The 16291-nt window shown below is 44.9% G+C and overlaps 1 protein-coding gene across 11 annotated transcripts in view; it reads left to right on the top strand.

Moving 5' to 3' along the window:
- The window catches only part of DEPDC5 (DEP domain containing 5, GATOR1 subcomplex subunit), a 126494-nt gene that overhangs the window by 94857 nt on the left and 15346 nt on the right, over positions 1 to 16291 (top strand). For all 11 annotated transcript variants that reach the window (XR_002074492.2, XM_019426791.2, XM_053902157.1 and 8 more), the window contains 5 exons: positions 7283 to 7437; positions 11349 to 11426; positions 11934 to 12066; positions 14149 to 14257; positions 15502 to 15726. Coding sequence is in view for 10 of the 11 variants with exons in the window: in XM_019426791.2 (XP_019282336.1) it covers positions 7283 to 7437; positions 11349 to 11426; positions 11934 to 12066; positions 14149 to 14257; positions 15502 to 15726 (700 nt within the window). In the remaining variant the exon portion in view is untranslated. The remainder of the gene's footprint in view (positions 1 to 7282; positions 7438 to 11348; positions 11427 to 11933; positions 12067 to 14148; positions 14258 to 15501; positions 15727 to 16291) is intronic.

Here is a 16291-nt window from a genome sequence, read left to right as displayed (position 1 = left end):
GAGAGCATGAGAAACCCTTGGTAATGAAATTTTCCTCAGAAGTCAGCCTCATGATATCATTAGTCTGCAGTTTGGAGCCTGAAGGAATATCATGGTCGAGGGGGACAGGTCCCTGCCACCTGAGGCCTGAGCCGGTGCTAGGGTCTCTTCCCTCCCCTACCCCCTGACCCCCAGCTAGTTATTCTTACAGGAATGTATGGCTCTCAGCAGCTCAGCCCCGTGTGAAGTCACTTGTCACTTCTATCACCACCCCCCAGCCTCTGTCCCTGTGACCATTTCCCATCTTGGTCCTGAGGCAGACTCCAGCATGGTCTTCTTGCTTCCATCCCAGCCCTCTCTAGTCTGTTCCCCAGCCTGCATCCAGGGTTTACCTTTCCACAGTGTATTAGCTGGGGCTGCTGTGACAAAACACCATAGACTGGGGGGCTTAAGCAGCGCATTGACTTCTCACAGTTCTGGAGGCTGAAAACTCTAAGATCAAGGTGCTGGCACATTCGGTTCCTGGTAAGGGCCCTCTTCTGGCTTCCAGCTGGCCACCTTCTCGTTTGTCTTCAGGTGGCAGACAGAGCGAGAGCTGTGGTCTCTCTTAGGATAACGGACATTAATCCCATCATGGCTTTACCCTCATGGCCTCATCTAAACCTAATCAGTTTCCAAAGGCTCCACTTCCAAATACAATCACTTTGGGGGTGAGGGCTTCAACATATGAATTTTGGGAACATACATTCAGTTCATAACATGTGGCTTTCTTTCCTTTAGGGTAAAAGCCAAAATCCTTACAAAGGCCTGGAAGGTCCCACATGACCAAGGCCCTCCCTCCCTTTCTAACCTCATCTTCTGTCATCTTCTTTCTCACTTTTGGACTCCAATGACATGAGCCTTTCTCTAAACTGCCGTAGGCACCAGGTTTCCTGCCACAGTGCCTTGGCACATACTGTTCCCTCTGTGCCTGGTTAACTCCTAGTCGTCTAGTCAAATCCTACATCTTAGATTTACATAGTGCCCCTCCTTTCAGTTCTTCTGGTTCTACCTTTATATTTGTATGACTGAGTTTGATTAGTGCCCAACTTCATGAGACTAAGCTTCCACAGGGCAGCGGCCATGTCTGTGTTGCTCACCATTGATTCTTTAACACCTAGCCTGGCACTTGGGAGGGGCTCTGTAAATACCACCTCCGACATACTGATGGTGGAGATAGACACAAAAATGTTTATTTGAACAATGGAACGCTTTCTTTCCCAATGGATAATTTACACCAAACTCTGAACTGTAACCCAACAAACATGGAACCATTCTGGCTTAAGTATGTGGGGGATTGGAGAAGTCTCCCAGCCCCCAGCAGTTGCAAACTGTGATGGCAACAGAGATGCTACCACAGGCCCCCAGGCTTTTGCAGGATGCACTTTGAAGCTGTTAGGACAGTAGTGCACAGCATGCTGGTGGGAACCCTGGAAAGTCAGAGTCAGTGTGACTAAAAGTAGACTTTTCCCCCTTTGATCTGTTGTGCTTTTTTTTTTTTTTTCTTTCCTCTTTGGAAACTTGAGTGAACAAAAGGCTCACATCCCCCGGGGGCTCAGTCCCCCGCCCCCCCCCCCCCATGCCTGGAGGACTCTAGGGTCACTTTAATCAACCATTGTCCTAACCTAAACCCTCCACCATCAAGGCAGGTTCTTATCAGAAATCTATGTGTCAGACTTCTGCCAAGAGCACAGTTTTCCCTGCAGGACATTCATTTCATTCCCATCTCCCAAAAACATGTTCAGCCTTGCTGTGCATTTTTAATTTTTGAAGTGGTTGGAAATATTTTAAAAAATCAGGAGATTTCATACACAAATCCAGGTTTCTGTCTTGTATTGTGAAATAAGCTAGACACTGGGTCTGGCTTCCTTCCCAGCAGTGGTCACATGGCCTTGGAGCAGCCCATGGCCTTTAGTCAGGTGTGCTAATATATACCTACTGGTCCTTGTACATATTTTTGTTTGCCACCTTTGCTCTAGAACAGTGTTGTCCAATCAAACTTCCTGCTATGATGGAAATGTTCTGTATCTGTGCTGTCCAACACAGATGGTTAGTCACACATGGCTAGTGAGCATTTGACAAGTGGCAACTGAGGAACTGAATTTTACATTTTATTTTAATTAATTTATATTTAAATAGCCACATATAGCCAGTAGCTACTGTACTGCATGCCGCAGGTCTAGACGTTTAAAACGTTATCATCGAAGTACTTACTTAGATTCTAAAATTTCACTTTTCCTACCCTTGTTTTCTCTTTCTCTCACTTTTTCTATCCTTTTCACTGGGTTTTCTTGTGTATTTATCTTATTATATGTCTAGTTATTGATAATGTCTTTTCTTTTTTAGAGTGATGTTAAGATATAAAAATATAAATAAGCATTGAGAATCAGGGGTTGGGATGGACATGTGGAGGAGGGAGGCTGTACCTGTGGAGATAATCCAGTTTAATTGAGATGGCAAATCCCAAACTCCTTCTGGGCATAGAGCTGTCCTAATATGGGCATTCCTTGTCTAATGTCTGTTTTTCCTTCCCACTCCCAGATGGTAAACTCCATGAGGGCAGGTGGAAGAGATTTGATTTGGGAAGATATTCTGTCCTTCTCTGATATTATAAACCTTGGGAAACCTCCTGGCTATGGAGCTGGGAGTTATTCCCAAGCTGTCTGAATATGAGATTCTGTCATGGGTCCCTTTATGTTGCCTCTAAATGCCCTAAAGGAGTCAGGTGAGGGGAATCCAGGAACACCACTTAGCTCATTTTGTCTCCAGGTAAGACAAAGCAATGTGTTCTGTCTACCACCCTCAAGGTATAGTTGGAGAGCTGGGCTGGCAGCTTCCTTGTGGCTGATTGTCCTCCAGCCTAAGAAAGTAGGGCTCTGACAGGCACATGAGTTGGAGGGTCCTAGGAGGTGCCTGTTGTGGACGGTATTAACCTGTAAGGCATCCCTGGCAGAGCTCCCCCCCTCATCTTCTCCCATGGCTTTGGGTGTATAGGAAAAGAGAAGGAGACTGGGGATTGCTGTTGCTGAAGAGGGTTTCTTTGTTTAATTGACTAAATACCAGACTTTATTTGGGTTTCACCAGTTTTCTATGAATGCCCTTTTTCTGTTCCAGGATCCAATTCAGGGCACCATGTTGCATTTAGTTTTCATGTCTCCCCAGTGCCCTCTGGTCTGTGACAGTTTTCTCAGTCTTTACTTGTTTTTTGTTTTTGTTTTTGTTTTTATTTATTTTTATGACTTTGAGAGTCTTGAGGCTCCCAGGCTAGATATCCTGAAGAATGCCTCTGAATCTGGGTAGGTTTGATGTTTTTCTCATGGTAGAGTTGTGGGTTTTTGACAAGAATACCTCAGCGGTAAAGCATGCTCCTTATCACTACATAATAGCTGGTATATGGGACCCATACAACATCGCCGGTCACGTGAACAGCACGTGATGCGGTATTTGCCAGCTGTCTCCATTATGAAGTTACTGTTTTACCCTTGCTATACTCTGTTCTTTGGAAGCAAGTCCCTAACTGTAACCTACTGAAAAGAGGGAGAGATTCAACTGCAGCTGCTGGAAGCAGGGTATCTATGCAGGTTACATGGAATCCTTCTGGAAGGAGGATTTTGGACAAGGCTCTTAAAATGGAGTTGCATCTGGGGTGCCAGGCTAGCTCAGTCAGTAGAGCATGTGACTCTTGACCTCGAGGTTGAGTTCGAGCCCCACTTTGGCTATAGAGGTGACTTAAAAATAAGATTTTTTTTTTTTAATTTTTTTAATGTTTATTTATTTTTGAGAGAGACAGAGACAGAATGCGAGTGGGTTAGGGGCAGAGAGAGAGGGAGACACAGAATCCGAAGCAGGCTCCAGGCTCTGAGCTGTCAGCACAGAGCCCGACGTGGGGCTCGAACTCACAATCCACGAGTTCATGACCTGAGTCGAAGTCGGACTCTCAACCAACTGAGCCACCCAGGCGCCCCAAAAAATAAGATCTTAAAAAAATGAATGGAATTGCATCCAACACCAAGCACCTCCCTCCACTTGCCTCTTTCCAGGCCTCTGCACAAAGACTGCAATTCAGTCTATCCAGCTTTTCTTGTCTTTTTGTTTATTCTGAAAAGTTAATTCAGGTGGATTATGGAAGTAAATGGAACCTCCAAAATAAAATGTGACTAGATGGGGAAATAAAAGAAAAATACAAGATACTACATTATTTGAGGACTTATAAAGTATCTAGAGTTTTGTGCTAAATTCAGTCCTGTACTATCTGGGAGCCAAAGAAAAGTGGGAAACATCTGTTCCACGATTCAGAGTGGTAATAAGATAAAAAGACAAACCATTTGCTTGGAAGAAGCATAACCTTTCCTGGTATTAAGATCTAAGCAGCCTCTTAAAAGATGAACATTGTATGATATAAAAGTGAGGTCAGGAAACGGGCAAATCTGACTCACCATCTGCTTTTATACATAATTCTTATTGGAAGATGGGGTGCCTAGATGGCTCAGTCGGTTAAGTGTCCGACTCTTGATTTCAGCTCAGGTCATGATCTCATGGTTTGTGAGTTCGGGCCCCATGTTGGGCTCTGCGCTGACAGCATGGAGCCTGCTTAAGATTCTCTTTCTTTCTCCCTCTCTCTCTGCCCCTCTCCCTCTTTCTCTCTTTCTCTCTCTCTCTCAAAATAAAGAAAAGAAAAAAAAGAATTCTTATTGGAACAGAGCCATGCCCATTCATTTACGTTGTCTGGCTGCTTCCATCCTTCAAGCAGATTTGAGTAGTTGCCTTTTTGTTTTTTAATTTTTAATTTAATTTTTAATTTTAATTTAATTTAAATTTTTTTTAATTTAATAAAAATTTACTTATTTTTGAGAGAGACAGAGCATAAGTGGGGGAGGGGCAAAGAGAGAATGAGACACAGAATCTGAAGCAGGCTCCAGGCTCCGAGCTGTCAACACAGAGCCCAACACAGGGCTCGAACCCACAAACCATGAAATCATGACCTGAGCCACAGTTGGACACTTAACTGACTGAGCCACCCAGGTGCCCCAGATTTGAGTAGTTTTAACAGGCCATCTAGCCCACATAGCCTAAAGTAGTTACCCTCTGCTCCTTTACAAAAAATATTTGCCAATTTCTGAATTAGAAGGGACTCCTTAACCACATCCCTGCTAAAAGAAAGCTGTAGGAATCATGTAGATTTCTGGCAGTTTAGGCTGATGGGGCAATTCTCAGGTGCCATAGATGAGAGATGACCCCACTACAGTGGTCTGGAAGGCAGCACCTAAGAATTGGGTCTAGCTTCCCTCAATTAACTTCTCATTTAATATTGTGGCATAGTACCTGTTCCTAAGTCTTGCTAGTTAGGGGCAGATGGTGATTGGTAATTGCAAGCTGCTGCTTGCTGCATTTCTCCATGTATTTATGTTGCTAGCAAAGTCTGTCTGGGCCTCTTTTTGCAAATCATTGAGTCTGATGTAGGAGATGGTTCTTTAAGAACTGGGGACAACTTTGTCTCTCCTGGGGCACATTTGGTTGTATCTGGAGATATTTTTTTAATTGTCACAGCTGGAAATGGGGGGCAGTGATGGGGGGATGGTGTTACTGGCATCTAGAAGGTGAAGGATGCTTCTCAACATCTATTTAAAAAAATTTTTTTTAAATGTTTATTTACTTTGAGAGAGAGAGAGAGAGAGAGACAGAGAGACAGAGACAAAAACAGCATGAACGGGAGAGGAGCAGAAAAGAGAAACACAGAATCTGAAGCAGGCTCCAGGCTTCGAGCTGTCAGCACAGAGCCCGACACGGGGCTTGAACCCATGAGCTGTGAGATCATGACCTGAGCTAAAGTCGGATGCTCAACTGACTGAGCCACCCAGGCATCCCTGCTCAACATCTTATAAGGCACAGGACAGGCCCCCCCCCCCCCCCCCCCCCCCCCCACCAAGAAAGACTTATCTGGCTGCTAATGGCAATAGTGCCAAGGTTGAGACACTCTGTTTTAGAAGGAGTGATTTTTATGATACCCAACAAAATATTTGATAATATAAGACTCTATTCTGAAGTACTCAAGAGCCCCATGTAAGAGGGAAGAGGGACTAAGTCATTTTTCTTGAAGTGCTCTGGAAGTCTTGCTATTCTCTCCACAGATATTTGCTGTGCAGTGCAACTTTTCTAGGTGAGCAGGTCATGGTCTTGTGCTCTTAGATGTTTAAAGGGAATGAGACCAATATAATACCATTACATGAAGCAAAACCTGGCAGCTTCCAGGAGAGGGGTTATAGAGGTCCAAAGTAGACAGACAGAGAGAGATGATTTTCATTTGGGGGCTGGGGTGAAGTGAGTCAGAAAAACATTTTACGAAGACAGCAGCATTTGAAATGGTCCTCAAGACTGATGGGTTTTTAGCCTGTAGTTGTAGGGAAGGGCACCTCAGGTTGGGGGAACATACAGACAGGATTAAACACACAGGGTTTGATTTGGCTGGGAATGTGTATGTGGGTGAGTGGCTGGCAGTGTGGAGTGATCACAGGTCAGGGCTGTTTTTGCTGGACTTGCAAGACCCTGTGAGCCTGTGAGCCTTATGGGGAGACCTGAAAGATTTCAGAGTCATGGAGCGGTGGGATTAGAACTGTCTTTTTAGGAGGATGAAAAAGGGAGGTGGCTGGCAGGTAGGGTCTTCAGGGGAGAGGCTGCAGTCAAGGCAGTCGGTTAGGAGGCTGTTACAGCCTTCCCCTGGTGGGAAGAGTGTCACTTGGAGATACATGTGAGTCAGCTGAGGGGAGGCCACAGGACTAGGCCTCTCTTTAGAGGTGAAACTGGAGAAGGAAAGGAGCTCTCAGGTGCCCCTTAGGTTTGGACCTGGGTGCTTAGAAGACTGTTTGACTGACAGCTATGGGAAAGGAGAGTTAGAGTGGAAAAGGATGCCCCATGGTAAGCGAAGGCATTTGTTGGGATCTTCACCCATTTGTCTCTAGTTGTGTTCCTTCTTTCCTATTTCTCAGTCTCACAGGAATGATTCTGACTCCCTTACTCTTTCTGTAGAGAATTTTCTTTAGTTTAAATCTGTGGTTTGAGTTAGGTGCTGGTGCCATTTCTTTGGCTCTGGGGATTTCACTGTGAATGGTGGTTTCCTGTCAGCCTTTGTGTGGGGTGCACAAATTCTTATTGCTCTGGTCCACCAGGGCTCACTGAGGCCTGGGAAGGAGAGAAGAATGGAGTCGTTTACATGTATGTAAATAACCTTAAAGAATTTTGTTTTTGTTCATTTTCAAATCTCCTACAGGTATCTGTGGACCAGACAGCCACCCCGGTGTTGGACAGCACCAGTCTGGGGGTAAGCACAGGCCAGTCTGTGGACAGAGGCAGCAGCCAGGCCTTTGGGAACTCCCAGAATTCAGGGGAACAGAGCTTCCTCTCTGCAAACTCCAGTGACAGCAGGTGAGGTTCAGTATGGCCGAACTCATGCTTCTGGACAGTGGGGATTGTCTGGCCTCAAAGGCTACGGAGCTTGGGAGGCCAGAGTCCCAGGCCCAAATTCTTACGTGGCTGTGACTTCTGCCTGGGAGCCTGGGCCACTCAGGCCTTGCCAGCACCTGTTTGATAGGGCTAATGATCTGTGTCCTGCCTTCCTTCCAGAATAGCTAAAAGGTGCCCACAGAGACACAGAAAAGTATCAGGCATGTGCAGGAGGAGGCTTTGGGAAGGGGGCCCGGACAGAGTCTATCCTGTTCTCTGTGGCATCTGGCATACTGCCTGGCACATGATTGCAGGCAGTCAGTATCTGCCACTTAAGGAAATGAACGAACAGCAAATGAGTTGCTGGTTGTGCCCAAACATGGCTGTTCTTTCCTACTCCTGAGTATCCAGAGGAAAAAGAAGCTACTTGGACCTTGTTTACTTGAGAAAGAGCTCCAGCTTTTAATGCCATTTGTCAAATCTGAAAAACTTCTTTTTTAATTCCTTCCCAGCTGTGTTAGCTTATAATATTCTGCCCAATCTGGTCTTGTTGCCTCACTGTCCTACTGACTGAGCTGTCCTTAGCTGAATGTTCTCAGATTTGACTTTGGCTTGTCTTCATTTGAGAGCACAAGGCCCCCTGTGGCACCTTGCCTGCCTGGCCCTTGCCAGCAGTCACTCAGTTTCCTTTCTGTCACTCAGTCTGTGTCAGTTTTACCTGCATCTAGTGCACTGCACCTCGCTTACTCTGGGGATGATGATCACTTCAGAGGCAGCAGGCAGCCTGGACTTCTGTAGTCTCTTTTGTCCCCCCAGGCCTGCATTCCCATCAAGTCCAGCTGATTTTTCAGCTCTGGATGTGGAGGAGATTGGAGGGGCTGCCTGGTGCACAGGGAGGGAGTGCATTTCTCTGCTTCCTCATTGAGCAGCAGGTTTTGTTCTGCTTTTGGAAGAGAAGGGGAACTGGGGATGCTTAGGCTGGAGGTGAGAAGGCCAAAAATGACACGAATCAGGACCAATGACGAAAATTACAAAGAACAGGTCCCATTTCATGATAAAGAACTGACTAGTGGTTGATACTGCTTCAGGGAAATGGACTGCATAGAGGAGCTACATTCTCTGCTGTTGAAGACATTCACACAGACAGGATAGCCTCTTGTCCAGGCTGTTGTAGTGGGAACTCAGGCAGGCATTAGAAGGAAGTTCACTTCCGGGCAGGGAGAGGAGAGGGGAGTGGTCTTCACAGTTTTTGTTTTGTTGTTTAAATTTTTATTTATTTATTTTTATTTTTTATTTTTTAAAATTTACATCCCAATTAGTTAGCATATAGTGCAACAATGATTTCAGGAGTAGATTTCTTAGTGCCCCTTACCCATTTAGTCCATCCCCCCTCCCACAACCCCTCCAGTAACCCTCAGTTTGTTCTCCATATTTATGAGTCTCTTCTGTTTTGTCCCCCTCCCTGTTTTTATATTATTTTTGTTTCCCTTCCCTTATGTTCATCTGTTTTGTCTCTTAAAGTCCTCATATGAGTGAAGTCATATGATTTTTCTCTTTCTCTAATTTCACTTAGCATAATAGCCTCCAGTTCCATCCACGTAGTTGCACATGGCAAGATTTCATTCTTTTTGATTGCCAACTAATACTCCATTGTATATATATACCACATCTTCTTTATCCATTCATCCATCGATGGACATTTGGTCTCTTTCCATACTTTGACTATTGTTGATAGTGCTGCTATAAACATGGGGGTGCATGTGTCCCTTCGAAACAGCACCCCTGTATCCCGTGGATAAATGCCTAGTAGTGCAATTGCTGGGTCATAGGGTAGTTCTATTTTTAATCTTTTGAGGAACCTCCATACTGTTTTCCAGAGTGGCTGCACCAGCTTGCATTCCCACCAACAATGCAAAAGAGATCCTCTTTCTCTGCATCCTCGCCAACATCTGTTGTTGCCTGAGTTGTTAATGTTAGCCATTTTGACAGGTGTAAGGTGGTATCTCGTGGTTTTGATTTGTATTTCCCTGATGATGAGTGATGTTGAGCATTTTTTCATGTGTCGGTTGGCCATCTGGATGTCTTCTTTGGAGAAGTGTCTATTCATGTCTTTTGCCCATTTCTTCACTGGGTTATTTGTTTTTTGGGTTTTGAGTTTGATAAGTTCTTTATAGATTTTGGGTACTAACCCTTTATCTGATATGTCATTTGCAAATATCTTCTCCCATTCTGTCAGTTGCCTTTTAGTTTTGCTGATTGTTTTCTTCGCTGTGCAGAAGCTTTTTATTTTGATGAGGTCCCAAGTTTTTATTTCTTTTTTGAGAGAGAGAGAGCAAGTGGGCCAGGGGCAGAGAGAGAGCAGGACAGAGGATCTGAAGTGGACTCTGTGCTGGCATCACAGAACCTGATGCAGGGCTTGAACTCATGAACTGTGAGATCTTGACCTGGGCCGAAGTCAGATGCTTAACTGACTGAGCCACCCAGGTGTCCCTTCACAGGCTTTTTTTAACTTGAGATCCTGAAATGTTCCACTGAGTCCTGGACCCTCCAAATAGGAGAAGGCTGAGGCTGAGGAAAGAGAGAAGTTTTATGGACTTGAGCTTCTGGAACAAGCCCCAGATTTAGTATAGTACGTGGCATGAATGTCCCACACCCAGTGAATTGGGCTCAGCTGCTGAGTATTAAGCATGTTTAAAGGTACCATCAGCCCAGGGGAGTCTGGGTGGCTCAGTTGGTTAAGCATCCGAGTCTTGATTTCAGCTCAGGTCATGATCTCATGGTTCGTGAGTTTGAGCCCCATGTCAGGCTCTGTGCTGACAATGCGGAGCCTGCTTGGGATTCTCTGTCTCCCTCTCTCTCTGCCCCTCCCTCACTCTCTCTCAAAAATAAATAAATAGACATTTTAAAAAATAATAAATAGGGGCACCTGGGTGGCTCAGTCGGTTGAGCGTCTGACTTCGGCTCAGGTCATGATCTCACGGTCCGTGAGTTCGAGCCCCGCGTCAGGGTCTGTGCTGACAGCTCAGAGCCTGGAGCCTGCTTCAGATTCTGTGTCTCCCTCTCTCTCTCTGACCCTCCCCCGTTCATGCTCTGTCTCTCTCTGTCTCAAAAATAAATAAACATTAAAAAAAATAATAAAAAATAAATAAAAAATAAAGGTACCATCAGCCCATTGAGGAAGAACTCAGGCAATAGGTGGTAGAAAGATACGGGCTCTGGAAGCAGTCAGACCTGGATTCAAACCTGGACCCTGATACCTCTCAACTCTTTGACCTTCATCTGCTCCTTTAATCTGAGTTTCAAAAGGTTGTTGTTATTATATTCAGTAATGTTTACCTTTTAGGGTTTTGTGGGTATCAGCCCTAGACATGCTATTTTACATGCATTAGCCTCACAACAACACTGAAATCTAGGAATAGTATCATCCCCCTCTTCAGATGAGGAAACTTAGGCCAAGAAAAGTTAGAGCCCCTCCAGCTGGTAACTGAAGATACTGGGCTTCTGTCCCCATGCTCTTACCTCATTACCTGGCACTCTCTGGTGAGGTTAAATGATGGGGAGGGCCTTGGGGGCAAAATCAGAACAGTCCACGGAGATCTCTTGGAAGTGCCTGAGGCATTATTAAAAGGGGAGGTGCTTATTAAGGAAAGCAAGTCTGAACACAAAACCACTTTGATTTTTTTTTTTTATCTTAATGTGTACGCTTTGAAAGCAGGAACCCCTCTGAGATATCCCTAAGGATGTAGCTGTCTAGCATTTGCTTGAACACCATCAGTATCAATGTCATCTTTGGCCTCTAGCTCTGTAAGAAGTAGAGGGAGTAGTTCCTAAGGTTCATGCTTATGACCGTGAATGTGCCTTTTTGCTTTGCTGACTGGACACTCTGTTTACAGCTCTCAGCAGTTGGCAGCAAGCTCCTTAACCTCATCCTCCACCCTGACGGAGATCCTAGAAGCCATGAAGCACCCCTCGTAAGTGGCTCATCATGTGTGTGAGTGCAAGGGCGGGAGGATCCCACAGGCCTGAGCCATGGTGATGCACAGGCAGTGTGATTTGGTGGATTCATACCTGGTTGTATTGCTCACCAGCTGCGAGACCTTGCACAGGTTACTTGACCTCTCTCAGCCTCTGTTATCTTGTTTGTAAAATGGGATACTAGTGGCTAAGTCACAGGTTTGATATAAGGACTAAATGAAATAATTATGTAAGTTACCTACTATAATGCCTGACAAATATAGGTAATGCTCTGAATGTCAGATCCTTCTTCCTTCCTCTTTTCCTTTTCCCCCTATAACACCTTTTGTTCTGTCTTGCGGATTTCTGTGGGTTTAGGAATAGTGTAGAGAAATTGTGCTGCACAGGTCCTTCCTTCAGATATTCAATGCTTTAGTGGGAGTCCCTTCTTTTTCATGTTCTCTTTCTGCTTGTTGCCCTTGTGCATACATACCCTGCTTCCTGCCCGCCACGTTGGAATTCAGGACAGGAGTCCAGCTGCTCTCGGAACAGAAGGGCCTCTCGCCATGCTGCTTCATCAGTGCGGAGGTGGTGCACTGGCTGGTGAACAATGTGGAGGGTGTCCAGACGCAGGCAATGGCCATCGACATCATGCAGGTGAGAGAGTGTGGGCAGGACCCACAGAACTGTCTGCTCAGACCCCCATGAAATCAGAGCTGGTCTCTGAAGCAGCTGCCCTTTTCAGTAATGTGATCTGTAGGTTGGGGTGAAGCTCTGTTTTTAGTAAGTGTGAGGCCTGTCTGGAATCAATGAACCCACAGGTTTTGATTTGAAAGACACTATACCTTGACTTAAAGATCTGTCAGAATTTATCATGAGCTGAAATGTTCTGGATGGAGTCTGCACTTTTGAACCTTGGAGGAATCTCTGTAAAAGATTCCCAGGAAATGCCTTCCCTCTGACCTTGAGCCCCTATTTCCCCCCTGGTCAACTCCTGCTCATTCAGGATCCAAGGCTCTGCCTCATGGACCTTCTGGTGCCCTGTATTTACTCTGTCATAGCACTTAGCACAACAGAAGGAAAATTCTATCTCATTTCATTTGTCTCCCACCTTGACCAGACTTCTTGAGGGCAGAGCTATCTCTTCTTGTCCATTTGCATATCATCATGCTGTTTGGCACATGGTGTAGGCATGTAGCAAACACTTGCTGAATTTAATGACATTGTTTAAGCTCGAGAGGAAAAAAATAGGAAAGGTCAAGTTGGCTGATGTGGTTCACACCATTCTGTCCACACAGAGCACCCCACTAGAAATAACTACCATGCTGACCAGCTGGCTTGTCATCACTGAAATGTAAAATCAGTAACTGACTTAAATATGTATGCAGTCTCTGGCTCTGTGCTGACAGCTCAGAGCCTGGAGCCTACTTTGGATTCTGTGTCTCCCTCTCTCTGCCCCTGCCCTGCTCACACTTGCGTGCGCTCTCTCTCTCTCTCTCTCTCTCTCTCTCTCTCTCTGTCTCCCTCAAAAATAAAAAAATAAACATTAAAAAAAATTAAAAAAAATAAGCATGCAATCCTCAGTTGTCTCTTTGGGCGTCGTAATAGGCAGTTTTGCATGGCCTGTGCCTTATTACATATACTCCTGTCTCTCTAAGAATTGAATTTTCTTATTTGCACATTGGAATGTTTCTACAGCAGTTAGAAGGAATGAGCTGGAGGGACACATGTCAACATGGATAAATGTCTGAAGCATGATGTTGAGTGAAAATCCAATATACAAAATAACAATAGTATTATGTCCTTTATTTAACATTTAAAATCTCATGAAAATACCTCATATTCTTTATCAATACATGTCTATATAATAAAATTATTAAAACCTGCATGAGAATAACATTATACTACATTACACTAATGCAACATTACACTAACCACTTATTTGGTGGTTTGGTGAGAGAGGAGGAGGAATGGGACATATTAGAGTCCATATTTAAGATTATTTTTGAGAGAGAGAGAGGAAGAGTGGGGGGAGGGGGAGCAGAGAGAGAGGAAGAGAGAGAATCCCAAACAGGATCCATGCTGTCAGCACAGGTTCCACGCAGGGCTCAAACTCATGAACTGTGAGATCATGACCTGAGCCAAAACAAAGAGTCTGGTGCTCAACTGACTGAGCCACCCCTCTCCCCCTTTCTTTTTTTATAAAAATATCTGAAGTCAGGGCACCTGGGTGGCTCAATCAGTTGAGTGTTTGACTCTTGATTTCAGCTCAGGTCATGATCCCAGATTTGTGGGATCATGCCTGAGGTCAGACTCCATGCTGATTGTAGAGCTTGCTTAAGATTCTCTCTCTCCCTCTTCCCCACTCTCTGTCTCTTTCATTCTAAAATAAATAAAATGAACAAAAAAAAAAAAGGAAAGAAAGAAAGAAAAGATCTGAAGTCAATATAAGCAAAATGTTCACTTTGTTCGAGTTGTGTGGTGGTGTACCTGGATCTTCTTTATATTTTTCGTATGTTTGAAATAATTGATGGTATTATAATATGTATTTGCATTGTGTAATATAATTCACGTCAGGAACAACATTTATCATAGAGCAATCATCATGGCTGATGAGGGGTGATGGGTAGGGTCTCCTCGATGTTTTGTCACTCCCTTGACTCCAGCATATAAATGAGGGCTATACCTCTAAGATGTCCCTCCACAGGAATTTTAGAGTTTCAATGTCTCTCCTTCTAGAAAATGCTGGAAGAGCAGCTCATCACACACGCATCTGGTGAAGTCTGGCGGACCTTCATCTACGGCTTCTATTTCTACAAGATAGTCATGGACAAAGAACCTGACCGAGGTCAGAGATGAGGCGAATGCTGTTGCCCAAAGGGGCAAGTGTTTTTCCTGTTGGCTTGCTCTTTAAAGTGATGGTGCTTCTTGAGTTCCTTGTGTGACTTTGTATTCTAAGAAGACAGATCTGTCAGCTTCCTGAGCATTTGTACTTAATTTAAGCATAATCGGAGTGACAAGTATTTCTTAAAGCTATACTATGTTCTTCGTCACAGCAGTGTGGATGGAAGATAAACCTAAAAGAGGCCAAGGGATCTGATGTGAGGAAATCCCCACGGGCCATTTTTTGGTTACCCCTTTTAATTACAGTGCCCCTCTCCACCCATCCAGTACAGGTGGTTCTGAGTATAACATGCCAGGCTCTAATCAGTAACTTACAGCACTTTTTACTTGTTAGACTCCATTTCTTACCCCAGAAAGACTATTAAATCCTAGCATGCTTTCTAAGATACAATTTAAGTCTTTTTTTTTTTTTTTTTTTTTTCCTTTTAATGAGAAAACAATTCCCAAGAGGGGGACCAATTCCAGCAAGGTCAGAGCTGGAGACACTCGCTTGTCCAGTCCAGCCATTGCCCACCAGGACCTTGGCTGGAAGTGACCCCCTCCTGCAGACAAATGGCTTCTCAGCCTCTGGGTTTCAGGAATCATACATGCATCAGATGAAGCAGCTAGTGCCCTCTCTCTATGCTCTCTTATCCAAGAACGTGTCAGAAGTGGATCTGTGCAGGTGTTTTTCTGGTAGCCACTGATATGTCTGCTGCCACCTCTTCCCTTATGTTCCCAGTTTGGCCAATAGATACCTCTTTTACCTTCAAGTAGAAAAAAACCTGGTTACTATTACCTGCTCTGAAAGTAGAGGTCTGAAACTGAGGATATAACATATTTTTTTAACTGAAGTAAAATTCATGTAACATAAAATTAACCATTTTCAAGTGAACACTGGCATTTAGTACATTCCCAGTGTTGTGCAACCACCACCACCTCTGTCTAGGTCCAGATCGTTTCCATCACCCTGAAAGGAAACCTTGTGCATGTTAACAGTCACTGCCAAACTTCTCTTCCCCACTGCCCCTGGCCACCACCAATCTGCCTTCAGTCTCTAAGGATTGGCCTATTCTGGACATTTCATTTAAGTGGTATCGTGTAATATGTGATCTCTTGTGTATGGCTACTTTTACTTGGCATAGTGTTTTCAAGGTTCAGCCTTGCATCAAGAAAATAAGCACTTTCTCTCCCCTTTGCTTTTCCCAGTGGCCATGCAGCAGCCCACTACCTGGCACACGACAGCAGTGGATGACTTCGCCAGCTTCCAGCGCAAGTGGTTTGAGGTGGCCTTTGTAGCTGAAGAACTCTTGCACTCCGAGATTCCTGCTTTCCTCTTGCCCTGGCTGCCCAGCCGGCCAGCCTCCTATGCAAGCAGACACAGCTCTTTCAGCCGAAGCTTTGGGGGGCGGAGCCAGGCAGCTGCACTTTTAGGTAGATGCTCGACCCAGATGGGACCTGGGGATGTGCTGGTGGGTGGCTGAGGGAGAGTGGCAGCCAGCCAAGGGAACAATGCCGTGTGGACCAGGATTAGAGCCACTGCAGCTGTCATACTGGTACTCTGTTCGTCCGCATGGTGGGCTCCTGCACTAGCTCCCACTGGCTGCATGGGTCAAGCTCATTGTCTCAACCAATAAACAGTGTTAGACAGTTCTTAAATCAGGGCACAGTGCTAACCCTGCACAAATAGGAGAGAATAGACAATGTGGCCATTTTTCCCAAGAAGCATCCAGAATACAGGGGATATGAGCTGGTGCTTGCTTCTGGTTTAGTACCCACCACAGGCCTTCCTAGGATCTTAGTGTCCTAGGATCTCTGAAGAAGAAGGAACCTTGAAGTTTATCCATTCTAAACACTCAGGCTGAGTGCAAATCTGCCCTCTGCCCTTCCTCCCCAAATGTACTTACCACATTGAGGAATGTAAACTAGGAGTCTTCCTGCCTTTCTTTGGTCCCTGCAGCTCCAAGATAGGGACAAAACACCCACTTATTGAATGGTG

Source organism: Panthera pardus, unplaced genomic scaffold (genome assembly GCF_024362965.1).
Source record: "Panthera pardus isolate Hobbes unplaced genomic scaffold, ASM2436296v1 HiC_scaffold_15, whole genome shotgun sequence".
Lineage (NCBI taxonomy): Eukaryota > Metazoa > Chordata > Mammalia > Carnivora > Felidae > Panthera > Panthera pardus.
Note: the sequence above shows the minus strand (reverse complement) of the source record. Positions and strands in the feature narration are given on the sequence as shown.